Source organism: Microcebus murinus, chromosome 10 (genome assembly GCF_040939455.1).
Source record: "Microcebus murinus isolate Inina chromosome 10, M.murinus_Inina_mat1.0, whole genome shotgun sequence".
Taxonomy (NCBI): Eukaryota; Metazoa; Chordata; class Mammalia; order Primates; family Cheirogaleidae; genus Microcebus; species Microcebus murinus.
Genome location: NC_134113.1, coordinates 11,964,426 through 11,984,331, shown reverse-complemented (window position 1 = coordinate 11,984,331; position 19,906 = coordinate 11,964,426). Strand labels below are relative to the sequence as shown.

At 36.4% G+C, this 19,906-nt stretch overlaps 1 protein-coding gene across 39 annotated transcripts in view; it reads right to left on the bottom strand.

The window, feature by feature from the left end:
* RBFOX2 (RNA binding fox-1 homolog 2) overlaps window positions 1-19,906 on the bottom strand; it is a 281,289-nt gene that overhangs the window by 52,442 nt on the left and 208,941 nt on the right. For all 39 annotated transcript variants that reach the window (XM_076007020.1, XM_076007019.1, XM_012787062.2 and 36 more), the window contains one exon: window positions 14,694-14,918. In XM_076007020.1, coding sequence (XP_075863135.1) covers window positions 14,694-14,918 — 225 coding nt within the window. The remainder of the gene's footprint in view (window positions 1-14,693; window positions 14,919-19,906) is intronic.

The window sequence follows — 19,906 nt, the reverse complement described above, 5'->3', positions numbered from 1 at the left end:
CATGACAGGCCGGGCACAGTGGCTCAAGCCTGTAATCCTAGCTCTCTGGGAGGCCAAGGCGGGTGGATTGCTCAAGGTCAGGAGTTCGAAACCAGCTTGAACAATAGTGAAACCCCATCTCTACTATAAATAGAAAGAAATTAATTGGCCAACTAATATATATATGGAAAAAATTAGCCGGGCATGGTGGCGCATGCCTGTAGTCCCAGCTACTTGGGAGGCTGAGGCAGAAGGATTGCTTGAGCCCAGGAGTTTGAGGTTGCTGTGAGCTAGGCTGATGCCACGGTACTCACTCTAGCCTAGGCAACTAAGCGAGACTCTGTCTCAAAAAAAAAAAAAAAAAAAAATTTGCACAACAGTGAAACTTCATTAATTTTTTTATATCACTACTTCAAATCAGAATGATTCAAATTTGATTAAAGTAAGACTATGATATATTTTATAATGAAGAAAATCAAATGGAAACAACACAGGCAAAATAACTTGAAGGCATCTAAATGATGTGTGCAGCTTGCATGCTTCAAAAATCATAGAGGCACTTCCCAAAGGGTGGAACACCAGTTCTGTAGGATGTTAACTGGTACTCTGTAGAAAATGGGTTTCACGGTGAAATAAATTTGGGAAACACTGAACTAAGCAAAGTTAATAAATAGGTTTCTTGTGAATTTCTAAGAGGGAGAACTCACTTTTCATCCCAAGCATACATTTACACATATTATCTATTCACTAATTTGTTTGTTCATTCATTAAATTAGAGTAGGCTGTAAAATCCATTTTGCAAAAAACACTGTTTTTATCAGAATGGATTTTAAGACACAAGCTTTGAAGGGCATGAGGGAAGAAAATGGCAAAAAAGAAAAGAGTTACAGTTGGGTGGCTTGTTAATATAGATTGTTCTGTAAGCCAGGGACTGTCTATAACACTTTCTTTCTTTCTTTTTTTTGATACAGAGTCTCACTTTGCTGCCCAGGCTTGAGTGAGTGCTGTGGTGTCAGCCTAGCTCACAGCAACCTCAAACTCCTGGGCTCAAGCAATCCTCCTGCCTCAGCCTCCCAAGTAGCTGGGACTATAGGCATGCGCCACCATGCCCAGCTAATTTTTTTCTATATATATCTTAGTTAGCCAATTAATTTCTTTCTATTTTTAGTAGAGACAGGGTCTCGCTCTTGCTCAGGCTGGTTTTGAACTCCTGACCTTAAGCAATCCGCCCGCCTCGGCCTCCCAGAGTACTAGGATTTCAGGCGTGAGCCACTGCGCCTGGCCTATAACACTTTCTTTGAAATAAAATAATTACATAATAATAGTATCATAGCCAATATTTATTGAGCATTTACTATGTGCCAGGCATCATACTTGATATTTATTTTCTTATCTAGTCCCGACAACAACCCTATGAGGGAGGAACTAGTCTCATCATTTTTCCAAGATGAGGAAAATGAGCATTAGAGTTATAATTCTTTTCATGGTTATACATTTAGCTAGGGAAGGAGCTGAGAGGTGAACCAGCTCAACCTGATTTCCAGGGCTCACACTCTCTAACCTAATATTATATAATATAAATAGTTTTTTTAGAAAAATCGCTTTTTAAAAATTCAGTTTTTCCGTATAATATTTTAGAAAGTGGGCTGGGATACTTTTCATTATGTCATTGTATAATGCCTTATAAAAGAGGAACTACAATTCATGTTGAAACATCAACTAGATTTGTTAGCACTTCAAGCTTGCTTGCTTCCTTATTTATTTATTGGAGATAGGGTCTCATTATGTCTTGCTGATTGATTGATTGGAAAAACGATCTCAATGTTCTCCTGAGTAGCTGGGACTACAGGACCACATCACTGCACCTGGCTTTATTATTTTAACGCACATTTTAGAATAAGAGAAACCTGTTTGTATGTTCAAGCTGGAGTTCTTGGCTTTAAAGTTGAAGAGTAAGTGGAAGCTAAGATGGTAGGACTATCTCTATGGATGTCTTTTATTTATTTTTTATCATTATTCACATGGATAAGCAGAAAAAAAGCACTTGACTGAGATTTCCTGAGGCTCAGATCTGTAACTAGCTACCTGTACCCTTTGCTCAAGTCACTTAACACTACTGACCTCAGCTGTAAAAGGAATGTGATTTCTAAAAATCCTTTTAAGCTTTAAACTTCAATGATTCTGATCAGAGTTTATTCATATAAAATATTTATGAATAATGTAGACAAGTTAAAGAAAACATGCCCTCAAAATAATCCTTATTACTTCTTCATCCCTACCATAAGTAAGACAGTAGAGCAGTAAGGGTCAGTAGAGTACAACATTACTGTTCCTGGCAATTTTTTAGTTTAGTTTCTTTGGGCACTGGGGGTAAGTCAATAAATAAATAAAGGTATGCAAAGCAGAAGAATCAATAGTTATGAAGTTAGTCATATTAACAATGTGTTGAAAGGGCATCTTGGGATTTATATCATCCAAAGGGCAGTTTTTCTCCATTCAAAAATATCCATGCCTAGTTCTATGTGGGTTTTCTGTGGCAGCTCTTGCTTTCTTACTTAGACCAGGCTAGAGCTTCCTTATGGATCCAGCTTGGAAACTGCCAAGCTGCTCAGAGGCATCAAAACTTTGGAGCTGAAGGATACATGTAATTATCTTTAAAGGTAAACTGATACACATGATGTAGCTATTTCAGGTAGGTTCAGTGTACCCTACCTTTTATTACTTGGAAGGAAAAACGAGAGCCTCTCTTAGAAAAGTGGACAGCTGGATGAATATGTTCCTCTGCAGTCCCAGACCTCTACTTCTAGCCCAGAAACAGAACATGCTAATGATACTGATGTGCAGGTCGAAGATAATATGGTCCAACATTACACAATACAATAGATGGACTTCGGCCCCATTTTTCCATTATGTTCCAGAAATCCTCATTTGGACAAATGGACCCACTGCAAAGGGCTATAACTTTTTGGCTATGTTTTTAGTGGGTCATCAATCTGCAAGGCACCTTTCAAGTGTTATCAATAAAGAATTCAATGGGCAACTCCAAATGATAATAGAGAAGTAAAAGAAAAATGGGCTTCAATTTCAGAGAAAGGGTGTGTAACAAAGCAAAAAAAAAAAAAAAAAAAGAACCCCCCAAAACAAAAACCTCTGAGAATGATGGGCAACATGGGATCTGAGTTATCTTTATTTAGATAACTTTATTTACTTGAAGATCTGCTAATTTGGGCTATAAAACCTAGCTAATACAGTAAGGTGGACCACTCCGCTATTTCCTCAAATTTCTGCTTTCAATTCAACAACTCTGTTCAAATATTTCAAATGATCCCCAACTATTTAGAGTCTAAATTTTCCAATTCTTTGGCCTTGCATTCAAAGTCCTATATAACTTAGCCTTTATCAATCTCTCTTATAGAGTATTATTGTTTCAGAAGAGCCATCTGGTCTGGGCACGGTGGCTTGTAATCCTGGTACTTTGGAAGGCCGAGGCAGGAGGATCGCTTGAGGCCAGTTCAATGACAGCCTGAGCAAGAGCGAGAGCCCGTCTCTACTAAAAATAGAAAAATTAGCCTGGCATAGTGACACGGGGCTGTAATCCCAGCTACTCAGGAGGCTGAAGCAGGAGGATCACCTGAACACAGGAGTTTGAGGTTGTAATGAGTCACGATGACACTAGTGCACTATAGCCAGGGGTGACAGAGTGAGACTGTCTCAAAGAAAAGGGGGGGGGATCAAGGGGTGATTTGATCCAACCAAAGACACCAACTCAGAAGATCATCCTATATACCATAAATATATACAATTCTATTTGTCAATTAGAAAAATAAACAACCTGCTATGTACATTCCCACCTCTACACAGGAAGTTCTTTCAAGTCTTAACCCTTTGCACTCAGATGTCGAGTGTGACTCTACATGGTTAGCATCGGTAGCAGCTTGTATGTAGAGCCACACTTGACACGTAGTTTCACCACGGAGGGCGGGGAGAGGAAGAGAGATTTTTGTCTATTTTTCCAATATCTTTTCTCATTTTCATTAGCATGAAAGGACAAGTAAAATGTAAATGCAGAGATGGTACACTAACTTCCAGGGGTAGATTATTATCCACTAACTTAGAGCAATGTTTAGATGGAAAGCTCCATATAATCACACCTCACCCTAACAAAAAACACAAAGATTGTGTTGTTTGTTCTAACAGAAAAATCAAAGGAGGAAGAAGAGAGACGATTTATATTTGCGAAACATGTGAATGTAAACCAGGTCTTCATGTGGGTGAATGTTTCAAAAAATATCACACCATGAAAAATTATAGAGATTAAAATTACTCTTTGAATGTATTAATAATTTGAAATATAAAAAAATCCAAATAAATAACTTCGTATGAAAAGAAACTCCAGTTTTTTATTCTACTGACACGCTTTGTAAAATCTGGGGTATTTAAAAAATTAAATCCAGGCTGGGCGCAATGGATGTAATCATAGCACTCTGGGAGGCCAAGGCGGGCGGATTGCTCGAGGTCAGGAGTTCAAAACCAGCCTCAGCAAGAGCAAGACCCCCGTCTCTACTATAAATAGAAAGAAATTAATTGGCCAACTAATACATATAGAAAAAATTAGCCGGGCATGGTGGCGCATGCCTGTAGTCCCAATTACTCAGGAGGCTAAGGCAGAAGGATTGCTTGAGCCCAGGAGTTTGAGGTTGCTGTGAGCTAGGCTGATGCCACGGCACTCACTCTAGCCTGGGCAACAAAGCGAGACTCTGTCTCAATCAATCAATAAATAAATAAAATAAAAAATTAAATTTCGAGTAGAACAAAAGAATCGAGAAAAAAGCAAACGAGTGCAAAGGGTTAAACATTACTGAGAATTTAAAGAGCTTTTTGTATCTGTTGGTTACAAATCCATTATTATGCATCATATTAGAAATAAAGCTAGAAAATTTTAAAAATATTTAAAAATTAATTTTAAATAAGCACATTACATATTAATGTAAATAATGTTTATGAAAAATTAATTATATTTTTGAAAACATAATAAATATAGTTAGAAGACTGGTGATCTCTTTAATGTCTGTCTGCATTTACTTTATTGCAATATGTTGTTCTAATTGAAGTTTATGAAGAAAAATCTGGCATCACACAGATAATTGGAAAAGAGAAGTATTTTAATATATTCCTCAGATAACTGTGGATAGTCTTCTTTGACAATACACCAAAATGTGACAAATGGTGGATTCTTAAAGGTTAAGTGCAATGTTGAATCTAAAACCTTATTAATTAACTTTCTGTACTTTGTTACACTAACAGGGGTCCTCAAACTTTTTAAAACAGGGGGCCAGTTCACTGTCCCTCAGACCGTTGGAGAGTGCGGCGCACATTCCACACATGCGCAGTGTGGGCCTGGGAGGAGTAGGCTGCTAAGCAGGACATGCAGCGGCAGCAAAAACACCTGGCGAGCAGGATAAATGTCCTCAGTGGGCCACATGTGGCCCTTGGGTCGTAGTTTAAGAACCGCTAAAATATATTAGACAATCATGGGCTTTGTATGAATCTTTTAACCGTGATTTTGTAACATTAAACGTTAGTCATTTGTAAAATATTGGCTTAGTGAGTTATGGAGCTCTTTCAAATATCAGTACATTTCATTATGCAAGATCTGTTCCCCTCCATTACATTTGTTAATATCACCACAGATCTGGTTGGGCACGATGGCTCATGCCTATAGTCCTAGCACTTTGGGAAGCTAAGGCAGGAGAATTGGCTTGAGGCCTGAAGTTTGAGACCACTGATCTCATCAGAAAAATCTTTTATGAAATGAGCAGTTCTCAAGTGTACAGTAAAGAATACAACTTTTTCAAAATTCTAATTTTTGCTGAAAAGCTTAAATTTTACCAGTGGAAACAAAGACTATCAGTTTTTCCTTGAAGTGACAGGCCTACTTCATTTTCAAGAAAATGTCTGCCAGATATCCAAATCTGAATATCATGGTTTGTCAATCATTTGTTTTTACAAGAAAAAAATTATATTCCATGAAAAAAGTAGCTAGTCAGCTTGCAACTCAATCACACAAGTATTGTCCTTGAAACAATGAAAATATCTTGATGTGCTGCACAAATGCTTTACAAATATCTTACACTTTGCCATGAAAAATATGAAAAAGATCATGGTGGGAAATGAACAAAATTCATACTTTTTACTGTTTCATCAAGGACATTTTTAAACAAATATTTTTTGTGTGTGTTCCTGTGAGTTCGTGACAGTGAAGAATATAATGACTGCCAGTAGCATAGTTTGGTGTCGCTGCCCTGATTCATGCTAACATATAGGCAATTTTACCCACCATTGCTCTTGTACTGATTGCCAAAGCCAATATAGGGAAAACAGCAAATAATGTCTTGGTATTGTCATGAAAATAGTTTGACCTTGTGGCCTCCCACTGGCAAAAGTGGGAGCTGCCAGAGATTTGTGGACTTAAAAAAAAGAAAACTACTGTTGTATATCATTGCCCCTGCCTGCAAGATCCTCCACTCAACTGTGACCATAATGGGTTCATCAACATTTAGGGAAAGTAGTACCTACCTCCAAAAGCATATCTTAATGAACCCACTTCACTACTCTCTCTCCCTCTAGCACTTAACTATATTTTATTTTTCTATTTGGACTTTTATAGGTTCATTGAGGGCAAGGGCTTTATTTTACATTTTTAAGTATACCTAGTACAGTAACGTGCACATAACAATTATATATATAAAAATCTGTTATAATGACAATAACAATGTAATTTATGAGAAAAGATGCAGGCTCTGCAAGGCAGATAACCTGTGTTCAAATCCTCACACTGCTTCCACTTACTAGTTGTGTGAACTTGGACTAGTTACTGAATCTCTCTAGGCCTCAATTTCTTCATCTGTAAAAGTGGAATAATGACTCTGTCTATTTCACAGGGTGGTTGTGATAGTTCAATGGAGTTAATACATAGAAAGTGCTTCAAACTGTATCTGGTACAGAATAAGCACTCAAATGTATTGATTATGTTGTTATTATTAAGTAGCCCCTATATATGTACATATTTTTTTAAACTTATTTAAGGACTGATACTTTGATTTAAAGTAAGATAGCTCTAAATTATATTTTGAAGAACTTTAATTTAAAATAGGATGGCTCTAAATTATGTTTTGAAGAGTATGTAAGGGAAAATAAAATTTTTTTAATTTTCCTAATGAAAATCTTCCATTTAAGTGAAAGACTCAATTAACATGCTATGTCTCCTAAGTAAAGAATTCCAATTATGTCAAACTAAGAAAAGGAAAAGTATTTACATTATGTGGGAAAATGCTAGAGAAATGAATTCTGTTATCTAAACTGGTATGTTAACTCAGTATTTTTAATAGTATATTTCTAACACCTTTAGAACAACTATCAGCCCCCCCCCCCATTAAAAAGAGCTTACTGAGCATCTATCATATCCCAGTAGGGGTGATAAAAAGAGGGTAAGTATTATTTCCTGGCCTCAAGAAAAATATAATCCAATAGGTAGTTAGATTACACACACAAAAATAAACCTCATATCTGAAGATTATTCACTAAAGCTTGTCTACTTCAAATGCATTTGTTATTAAGCAAAATAATCTAAACATCTAGGAACAGAGGTCCCTTCTTCTCTGCAGGCAGGCCTGGTGATGATCAAGAGTCTGCAGACCCAGGTGGCAGACCCCTAACCACTACTTCTTTTGCTAATGCACAGTATGGGATCAACTGACTGTCAAAACAAGCTCTCGTCTTAAGAACAGAAGCTTCTAGAACAATGTTAAAATCAATTTCTAAAATACATTTTTAAAAATAAAAATTCCAGATTTCAATGCTTTATTCTTATTTTTGTATGATAAGTCCTTTCTTTTTATTCTCTCCATGAAGATAAGACTTTTCCACATAAACAAGAGTTACACTACAATGCAGCTGTAGCTCACAGTAATAAAAAGCACAAATAGTACAAATAGAGGCAACTGCCTATAAAGACCTAAGATGGTTAAAAATAATTTTCTGATGGAACTAGTTAAACAAGTAATTTCCAAAGCACTTCTCCATTTATGCTCACTACAACCCTGTACAATCAAATAGGCATTATTAGTTTCATCTGATAGCTCTAGAAACTGAAATTTGGGGGCAAAATGATTTATTCAAGATACAGTCATTATAATAAGGATGATACAATCTTTATTTACCTTCTTATTTTACTCATCCAACCAGCTGCCTAATCCTATATATTCTCCCTTCATAATTCCTCTTGAATTCATTCTCTCCTCTACATAACCACTGTAACCCCCTAGAGGTTCAGAGCCACACTGCTGACTCTAAGCATAAGATTATTTTCTATCCATTCTATTAATACCTGCTCCTGTTTATCTTGCATATGCTACTACAAATTAATCTTCTGAAAGCACAATGCTGCTCACTTCATTTCCTTGCTCAAAACCTTCAATGAAGTCCATATATCTGAGCCTGGGATTAAAATACCCTTCCCAGTTTGGATTCAATTGACCCTTTTCCCACCTTATTTCCCCCTAGTCTCCACCAGACACCTGAAGCTTCCATCGAATAGAATCCCATGCTTTTATCCAATGACGTTTTGATTTTTCCTATCTCTACATCTTTGCTTTGAAAACTGACTTTAACTCTTCCCACCACCACCACCCATTCTTATTCGAATTATAATCACTGTTAATACAAGGCCCAGATCAATGCTATCTTCAAAAAGCCCAGGCCTCTCTCTCCTCAGAAGTATCATAGTACACCTATACCTAGTTTCATTTTTCTCCCAAGAAGTATTTACTGAGTACCTATTATATGTCAAGCACTGTGATAAGTTGGGGAATGCAAAGATGAACAAAAAAAACATTTTCTATAAAAGCTTATAGTTTAGTCAGGAAAACAAAAGTGAATCAAAAACATTAGCTTATACTAATACATTCCACAAAAAGTGGTCAGCTCATGAAGCTAGGCGCGGAGGATCACACTCTTAATCCTAAAACTCTGGGAGGTCGAGGCAGGAGGATCACCTGAGCTCAGGAGTTCTAGACCTGCCTGAGCAAAAGTGAGACCTTATATCTACAAAAAATAGAAAAATAAGCTGGACATGGTAGTGTGAACCTGTAGTACCAGCTACTTGGGAGGGTGAGACAAGAGGATCACTTGAGCCCAGGAGTTTGAGGCTGTAGTGAGCTACAATGACACCACTGCACTCTATCCAAGGCCACAAAGAAAGACTGTCTCAAAAAAAAAAAAAAAAAGTGGTCAGCTCAGGATTCGATTTGAGCCCAAATGAAGGATACACAAATCTAGCTTTGCCTAGAAAGGTCACAGAAGACTTTTCAGCAGAGATGACACTTGGACTGAGTGGCAAAAGATGCTAAGTACCTGCTAGGAGGATCAATGACTATAAACAGTCATCTCTGTTCATAGGTACAACTCAAAGGATTTTCTATTTTTTCTTCAGCTATTTTTAGCATCAATAAACTCACTATCTATACATATGGATTCCTATTCTTATTTCAGACGAGATAGGGCATGTTCAAGGTGGTATGGCTGTTGATCCTATTCTTATTTCAATATCTCTTCAGGAACTCAAATTGGTTGATATGCAAAATTATATAGTGAACAGTTTCTAGTATGGATGAGGAACATAGTTTTAATTATATATATTAAGGAGCATAGCTTGCCCTTAATTACTGCCATTAGAAATATACCATCTAGGGGTCTGAAACAATTGGAAATATAGCAATAAGGGAAAAAAAAGAAAGAGAAGTGGGCAATGGTGAGGAGAGGTGCAGTGAATAAATGTAAAATGTCATGAAATGATTCAGGGGAAGGACTTCTGGCTATGAGAGCATGAACAGGTCAGTGAACCACTTCCTCAAAACAAAACGACAATAGGAAAACTGGACAAAGTTGTCAAAAATAGCCCTTCAAGGATTCTGGAACACAATCAAAGCAGACAATAAACAGAGAAATTTCCTGAAAAACTGCTAGAGCTTAGAGTATAACTATTAGGAGTATGCAAACTTAATGCCTTAAAACTTAGCTTTATCAGGGCAGGGCTGGAACCATGAAAACCAGCAGCTTTTGTTGCCAGAGAGGGCAGACTTGACTTGGGACAACGGGGAGATGAAGGGACTAGTAGAAAACCCACAGCTTTGTCAGCCAAAAGTAGAAAACCTGGTAGGAACCTGACAGGGAGAACACAGCTTGAGGTTGTGGTCTGTGGGGTGAGTGGTGGGCCAGCTACAAATCCAAAGGGGAGATCCCAGAAAGAAGAGAATCATGGAAGGGGTAGATATGCTCTCCTCACATCCCTGGGTGGCTGTGAAACTACATGGATTGAGTAGGACACGAGGGGTCTCAACAGAAAGAAAAACCCAAGGCAGACTTGAGAACTGGCTGAATTCTGAATGCATTTTCCAACCCACAAGCAGCTGGAATGACAGAGGGTGCATAAACAACCTCTACCCTAATCACTGGTTGACTATTAAGCTATGGAGACACAGGTCTCTACTAAAAATAGAAAAAATGAGCTGGGCGCAGTGGCACATGCCTGTAGTCCTAGCTGCTTGGGAGGCTGAGGCAGGAGGATCACTTGAGCCCAAAAGCTGAAGGTGCAGTGAACTAGAATGCGCCACTGCACTCTAGCTAGGGCAACAGAGTGAGAGTCTGTCCCCCCATCCCGCCAAAAAGTAGAAACTAAAATGCATATAATTAAGTGAAGAAGCCAATCTAAAAAAGCTACATATTGTATGATTCCAATTATATGATATGCTGGAAAAGGCAAAACTATACAGACAGTAAAAACATCAGTAGATGTAGAGGGGTGAAAGAGAAAGCACGAGGAGGAAAGGATGAACAAGCAAAGCACTGAGGATTTTTTGGGCAATGAAACTACTCTCTATGATACTATAATGGTAGATACTTGTTATATATTTATCCAAACCCATAGAATGTACAACACCAAGAATGAACCCTAAGGTAAACTACGGACTTTATGTGATAATGATATATCAATATAGGTTTATCTCTGTTGCATTGGTTTATCAAATGCAACCCTCTGGTGGGAGATGTTGATAGTGGGAGAGGCAATGGGAGTGTGGGAGGAGAGGTACAGGTCTGTACCTTCCTCTCAATTTTGCAGTGAACCTAAAATTGCTCTAAAAAAAAAATAAAGTCTTTAAGAAATAATCACTTAAGATTGTTTAAAACAATAATTATGACACTGTATTATATTTCTAATATATACAGGTAAAAATATATGATTGAAAATAGCACAAAGGAGTGTGGGGAATGAAGCCATATTGGAGCAAAGCTGCCATATTTTATCAGAATAATGTACACACACACACATGCACACACACACACGACCATCAGTAGGTTCTGGTAACTGAGATGTAATCCCTTGACCAAGCACTATGTAAATGTAACAATAACCACACAAAAAAAATAACTAATAAAAAAATCACAAAGGGAGTTAAAAGGTATAGTAAAAATTATTTAACAGAGATCACTAAAGAAGGAACAAAGAAAAAAAAGACAAGAGACATAGTAAAATGGTAGACATAAATCCACCTATGTTAGTAATTACATTAAAATGTAAATAGACTGAACGCTCTGATAAAAAGATGGAAATTATCAGACTGGATAAAGCAGCAAGATCCAGTTGTATTTTTAAACAAGAGATACACTTTAGATTCAAAGTATTTGAAATAAAATGATGGAAAGGGTTATGTTGTGGAAACAGCAACCATGAGAGGTCTAAAATGGTTATATTTATATCAGATAAAATAGACTTAACAAGAAATAGTAATAGAGACAAAGACTGACACTTCATATTGATAAAAGAACCAATTGGTTAGGAACATTCTTGTAGGATAGACCATCTACTAAAACAAGTCTCAGTAAATTTCTAAAAATTGAAATTGTGGAAAGTATGTTCTCAAACCACAAATAAATTAAATTATAAATCAAGAAACAACAAAAAAGAAATTTGGGAAATCCCCAAACATTTGTAAATTAAACAACATACTTCTACACAACTCAGGATCAAAGAAGAAACCATAAAGAAATTTTGAAAAATGTATTGAATGAAATGAAAATGACAATACAACAGATCAGATTTTATGGGATGCAGCTAAAAGGAAACTTCGAGGGAAATTTATAGCTTTAAACACAAAAAGGAAGAAAATCTAAAATCAATCACTTAAGCCTCCCACTTGAGAAGTGAGGAAAATAAGACCAAATCAAACCCAAAGCAAGTATAAGGAAGCAAATAATAAGGACCTGAGTGGAAATCAATAAAATATAAAACAGAAGAATAACAAATAAAAAGCAATGAAGCCAAAAGCTGGTTTTCTGGAAAAATTTGCAAAACAAACCAGCTTTAGATAGAAGGATCAAGAAAAAAAGAGAGAAGACATAATTACCAAATCAAGAATGAAAGTAGTGCTATCACCATAGACCCTATAAAAATTAAAAGGATATAAGATTATTATGAATAACTTTATACCAAGAAAATTGACAATGTAGATGAAACAAATTCCTAAAAAGACACAAATTAGCAAAACTGACAGGAAATAGAGAATAAAAATAGAAAAAAAAAAAAGAAAGAAAATAGACTGATAACTAGTATAGAAACAGATTTAATAATTAAAATATTTTGAAATGGCTCAAATACATATTTTATTTCTTCTTTTTCACTTCTTGAGTTGAAATAGTTGTTCAGCTAGGACTGTGAATTCACGATCATTTGAAAGTTATTTTGGAAATGCAGCCAATATAGCAGCCTGTATATTCATGATTCTAGAACATATGCTATGGAAAGTCTCATTTGTTACCTATCATGCCTAGACTCTTCAAATAAATTATCTATTATAGTCCGTTTATCTATGAAATATAAACTTATGCATTTATATATAACTAATTAACATTGAAAACATGTTTTCAAGGAAAGAAGGGATTCCTTTGTGGTTCAGTATCTAATCTAAAAACATGGAAAGTATTTGCAGGTTAAATGCATCTTTACGGAACAGAAGCTTCTACTCTAAGACTTCATTTTCGGAGGCTGAGGTGGGAGGAATGCTTGAAGCCATGAGTTTGAAACCAGCTTGGGCAACACAGCAAGACCCCTTCTCTATAAAAAATAAAAAAATAAGCTGGGGCATGGTGGCATATGCTTTTAGTTTTATAATAGCTACTCAGGAGGCTGAGGAGGGAGGATCACCTGAGTCCATAAGTCTGAGGCTGCAGTGAACTATGATCATGCCACTGCACTCCAGCCTGGGTGACAGAGCAAGATGCTGTCTCAAAAAATAAAAAAAAGGCTTTATTTGAAAGTAAATCTTACCAAGTGGCTTAAAGGCTGAATAAATCTCTCTTTCTGATAAACAGATATAGGAAAGGAAAAAAGAAATCTAAAAACTAAAGATAGGTCTTTCTATACAGAGTATAGAACACTTCTATCTTTAGAAATACACCCACAATCCCACAGACAATACAATTGCACATATTATTGATATGTACATGATACATACCTATTGTTAATTTATGACATTTCCTTTATTTCAGCAAGTTAGTAGCAAGAGGTGAAATAGAAGAGGTGGGCTGGAGCTAGTAAACCAAATACAGAGTTTGGATTTTATTCTAATTGTGTTAGGGTACTATTAAGAGTTAAGCAGGAAAACAGCATTAAAAAACAAAACCATCTTGGCTGCTAAGGGGAGAGTGAATAAGTTAGGCAGAGGTAATACAGGAAATAAGTGATGAGGTTTAGACTAGAGTGGTAATGACAGTGACAAATACCTTATGGGAATTAAACTCTTTTAAATCTCCTAACAGCCTCTGGAGGCAGGTACTATTATCTTTATTTTACAACAAGCCAAGGCAGGGAGAGATTAAATAACTGGCCCAAGGTCATACAACTTAGTAGAGGCAATATTGAGACTCAAACTTACATAATCTAGTAGAAAAGCTGAGCTCTTCCATCTGTAGTAGTAAAATGTAGAGACGAGGTTGAAGTAGTAAATGTTTTACAGCTATGATTGTCAAGACTTGCTAAGGGATTAGATGTAGAGATGAAGGAAATGAAGAATGACTCCTAGGTTTTGCTTGATCAACTAAGTGAATCTGGTAATATAATTATATAGAGAGAGGACTTAAAATAAGAGGAAAGGGGTTCTAGCACCCAAACTTGGAGTACTGTACCATTTAAAAGTTGAAGAGAGGAGGAGGAATCAGCAAAACACTCAGACTTAGCAGGGAAATCAGGAGAGCACAAAAGCCAAGAAGACTAAGCATTGCAAGGAGGAGGAAGGAGAGCATGTACAATGCAGCTGAGAGAATATGTAGATGAGAGCATAGAAGGGAACACGAGATTTTGCAAAATGAAGGTTACTGGTAAAGTTGAAAAGAACAGCATCATTCTAAATTTACTTTCACCACTATACTTACCCTATTATATTGTCTGTCTCATCTCTAGACTAAAAGCTCCTGGGCAGTAACTGGGAGTTTTAATTTTAAATCCCTATCTTCTAATTACAATGCTTGGAATAGAACTGAAATTACATTAATGCTATGTAATGAAATGTAAATGCTAAATTAATTCAAAGGGCTTTCTGGTCTTATGATTAAGTATATGATTGACATGCATCCTTCCATTTTCTACTTCATAATTCACATACCGTAAGAGATCCGTTTTGTGTGCTAGGTGAGTTGCTACTCTGCTCTCCGTGGGCTTGTGTACTTCCATAGAGTGTCAGGTTATGCTCACTGGTCTGGCCGGCATAGTCCTGAGTGTGTGGCACTCCATATTCTGTAGGAATTCCATTCTGTGGAGGTGGTGGAAATGGGATGGTAGTAAAAGGCTGAACCATTGCGTCAGGAGTTGTTGTTGGCTCCTGGTTACCCTAAAACAAACAATGAGAAAGAGAAAATAAGGAGGAAAAGTGACTTTAAATCCTTGTTACATAATTATTTTTAAGGTGAGTATACAGAATTCTCTGAATATTTTCTCACTGTACAGGTAAAACAGAACACTTATTGGCCCAGGACTGGGGAAAATATTATTATACATACACACATAGACATATGTATGCAGACACATGCACACACACTCCAACTTATGTCAATGTTGTGGCTATTAGATAGGTCCACAACCATATTAGTGGACTAGATGTCAAAAGGTTAAAATTTTTCCCTTTAAACCAAGTTTTTAAAAAAATGCCAGGAAATTTCTCACACAAGGTAAGCTTTACTGTAAAAGATGAAATTAGTTTGGGCCATTAGTATTTTCTCTAGGATACTCTCTAGTTTTTTACCAATGCTTAGGAATAAAACAAAGAGAAATAAATCGATTTCCTTAAAATGACAATTCATAGCCAACTGGTAGAACAACACTATAAATTACAGTCTGGAAACAAGACAACATAGACCTCTAGGTTTTAAGGCATTGAATTCAGAAGAAAGTACATTACTAAAAACTTATTTTTTGTATATCAAGGTAGAGATTTAAGTCTTAGCAGGTTAATAAAAAAAAAAAAAACTTTCCTTCAAAATACTAAATAAAAACTTCCCAGAGCCAAAAGAATTACTGCTACCATGTAAGGTTAACAACATAGCAGGATACCCTTTCATGTAACATCCATTCCCACATGCTTATCTAGGATCCAGCATACCTGAAATATCAATAAAGAACATGCAAAACAAACCAACCTTAGATAGAAGGACCAAGAAAAAAAGAGAGAAGACATAAATTACCAAATCAAGAATGAAAGTAGGGCTGAAATATCATACCTGAAATATCAATAAAGAACATGCAGTAAATATGGAAACTGTCAGAGGCCACTTTGGTCCATAGCCTCTCTCTCACTTCTGTTCTGTCTTCAAGTTCAGATACAAAAGAGGGGTTTAAGTCTTGTGTTATGGATTTTGCAAAGCCCTCACTACCCTCCTTTCTCAACAAATGACCTCCTGATTTCCCATTTTATTCCATAAAAAGAAAAATCATTGTTTTACTGAAGACATCCAAGTCTGTAAAGTCTTGAGCCACCGTCTTTCTGGAATAGTTGGCAGAGAGGGCAGAAGAGAGGGAGAGTAAAAGTATGGGGAGAAAAGGAGAAATGGACTTTAAAGTCATTAGAAAAATCAACTAGAAAAAAATATTAGCAACAGCTAAGACATATACTGGGTTATCATCACTAGTGCCAGAGTGGGTTATATAAAATTGGTAAGATAGAAGACACATACACACGCCAAGAGAAAAAGAGGCAAAGGATATAACTGAACAATTCATAGAAGATAAAATACAAACAGGTAATATAATGAAAATGCTCAACCTCACTACTAGTCATAGTAATGCATATGATACCAAAATAATTTGTTTTTTAATCAAATCAGCAAAAAAAATTTTGGAAGTTTTATCAAGGTATAACTGTCATACAATAAACTGCATCTGTATTTATTTACAGTGTACAATTTGCTAAGTTTTGATATATATATATAACTTATGAAATCATCACCACAATCAAGACAGTGAACATATCTATCCAAAACCCCCAAAAGTTTCTTTGTGCCCCTAATAAGCAGGTATTATTTTTATAATAAACCTATAAAATATATTGCTTTTCATGTTAAAAAGAATGACACAAAATATATATAATCAATAAGGGGAAGCCAATATGCTAAAACATTGAATTATTGTGCTCTTAAGACAATGATTGGCTGGGTGCAGTGGCTCATGCCTGTAATTCTAGCACTTTAGAAGGCCAACATGGGAGGATCACTTGAGGCCAGAAGTTTGAAACCAGCACGGGCAATACAGTGGAGAACCTGTCTCTACAAAAAATAAAAGAAAAAGAAAGGAAAAAAAGAAAATGGTAGTAACCCACCTAGAAACAAAAATTCATAATTGTCTTCTACTTGAAAGTTATACAACCCCAAAATTTAGCTGGCTCCAATATCTGACAATCATTTCTACTTGGTACTAAAAACTGCTATATATAAAAATTCTCCCTTTGCTTAGTTCTTAAAAAATATGCTATGAAAACCTTCAATTTTTTACCCATAAAATTTTTGAGGGGAAAAAGTCTACCTTTGTTACTCACCACTACATAATTTCTTTTCATTATCTCTAGGTTGGGATATTGTATATGATTTCTCCTTAGTTATTCCTTGCATCCTAAGAAGGAAATAAAATAATTCTCTCCCTTCTTCAAATTACTCAGTGCTCTATTTATCTGTATCTATCTGGCCATAAAAAACACATTGTTTCAGAAGCCCTCACTTTATTTACTGGCCTGAAGACAAATATGAAAAAGAAAAGAATTCAAATTCAGGTGAATTGGTAAATGAAACAGAGCAAGAGCACCAAAGGTCTCTACAGATCTATGTTCCAACTCCAGGCATAAACATAATCTTACAGTAATCCACAGGAAATGTCTACTAAATAAGTGATAAAAGATAAAAGACACAGTTTTCAAGTTAAGATCAGCATGGCCAAGGGGACTTTTCTCAGGCTCTGACATTAATCCTAATTTGTAGCTTTTACTCCAGCTTCCATTCTCTGCTCCAGCCCTGCTGGGAATGAGACTCTGGCACACAAGTACACGGTATGAATTCTCCCACAGGGGTAGTCTTGACAGAGGTGGCTCTGTCAACTCAATAAACACATTAATTAGCAGTGGGAGATAAAGACATTTTCTACAATCCACTTGTAGCCTAGGTACTAGGTGTTACACAGAAATGCAAGCCAGGCAGAAGCTCTGGTTTCCTAGAAGTAGGGAAATGTGAACCTCTATTAGGAGGTCAAGAAGAAATCCTTAGTGGATTATTTTATTTTTATAGTAGTACTTTGTTGTTGTTGTTAATAATGTAACAATTACATTTATATACTAAGGGAATGACATTGGGATAGAAGTGATTTCACGTTTTGTCTCGTATACTCTGCAATGTCTGAATATTTCCCCAAGTATATGTTATTAATAGTAAAAATGTTAAATGGTTTCATATTTCTATTAAATTTCCAGGCCATATTCCAAAATTCTAAGTTCAGGAGAAAAGTACAACCACCTCCAGAGAAACTATGAGATGACAGTTCACATGATTATTTCCAGGCATGAATTTACCTCTATGCTTATGTAAAAATGTTTTGTTTCTAATATCACAGGCTAAGCTACTTAAGTATATCTCATCGAGAAAATAAATTATTATTAACTTTCTCTTGTAGTCCACAATGTTAGATAGAATAGCTCTTTCCCCTAATTTAGCAGTCTATAAACTTTTTCCCATTTCCAGTTAGAAGTAATTCCTTCCTTTCTATATTCTCATAGTATTTAGCTTGCACCACTAATGTGCAAGACATTAGAATTTAACAAGACATTTAAATTCAAAGCCTTATATTTAGCAAATTTGAGTATGTGTTTTCACTCCCCTGCTAGATTAAAAGCTTCACTATGATTGGTAGGGACTGTTTTGTTGAATGTAGAATCCCACATGGTGCCTAATAAATATGAAGTGCTAAGCAAACATTTATTAAATAAAGAAAGATTAAAGCCGGGCGAGGTGGCTCACGCCTGTAATCCTAGCACTCTCGGAGGCCCGAGGCGGGCGGATTGCTCAAGGTCAGGAGTTTGAAACCAGCCTGAGCAAGAGCGAGACCCCGTCTCTACTAAAAATAGAAAGAAATTAACTGGCCAACTAATATATAGAGAAAAAAATCAGCTGAGCATGGTGGCACATGCCTGTAGTCCCAGCTACTCTGGAGGCTGAGGCAGGAGGATCTCTTGAGCCCAGGAGTTTGAGGTTGCTGTGAGCTAGGCTGACGCCATGGCACTCACTCTAGCCTGGGCAACAAAGCGAGACTCTTGTCTCACAAAAAAAAAAGAAAGAAAGATTAAGATACAAAGTCACATGACTGCTCACTACAGCAAATTGCTTTGTTTGGCTATAGTAGAAAGCATAACAAGGAATAATACATAATGAAACAAATGTGGATATCTTGGGCTGACATCAAATTGGAGAAGAGTATGGGGTGAGCAGGCAGAAGTGGTGGCACACCCTTAGGAAAGAAAAGAATCCACATTTATGTGCTTGTGCTTTATGCATATGATTTCATCTTGAAGAGTACTGACATGCGGTGAGTGAAAATCAGATGTAACTATTAATTTCTAAGTTAAGAATGATGTCTTTCTCCTTTAAATCACAGATACATACGTGGCCTTCTGGTATACAACACGAAATATGCTAAATGTTTTCATTATAAATTCAAATATAGTCATCCCTTGATATCTGTGGTGGACTGGTCCAGGATACGCCCCCGACATGAAAATCCATGGATGTTCAAGTCTCTGACATAAAATGGTGTAGTATTTATATATAATCTATGTATATCCTCCTATATACTCTAAATCATCTCTAGATTACTCATAATACCTAATACAATGTAAATGTTATGTAAATAACTGTTATGCTGTAGTGTTTAGAAAATAATGAGGGGGAAAAAGCCTGTATTTGTTCAAGTTATTCTCACAACCATTCATTTCGCCCCCCCTAATATTATCAATCTGCGATGTGGAACCCATGGATGTGGAACCAGCCGATATGAAGAGCTGGCTGTACCACCACAGGAATTAATTCCCACCACACAGGAACCCTTTCATCATCTATTACCTCAACCATAGCAGTCTCAACACTTCAACCATCACCTACCTACGGGTGACTTTCAAATAGTTTTTAGGTCCAGTTACATATTTTCTCCCAAGTTTTCATGGGAGATAGAGTAAAACAGAAGAAAGAACATGAACCTAAAAGGAAGATCTGAGTTTAAATCTCAGATGTGGATGAATTACTTAACTAGCCTATTTCTCTTCTGCAAAATGAACAACCCTTCAGAGAGCTG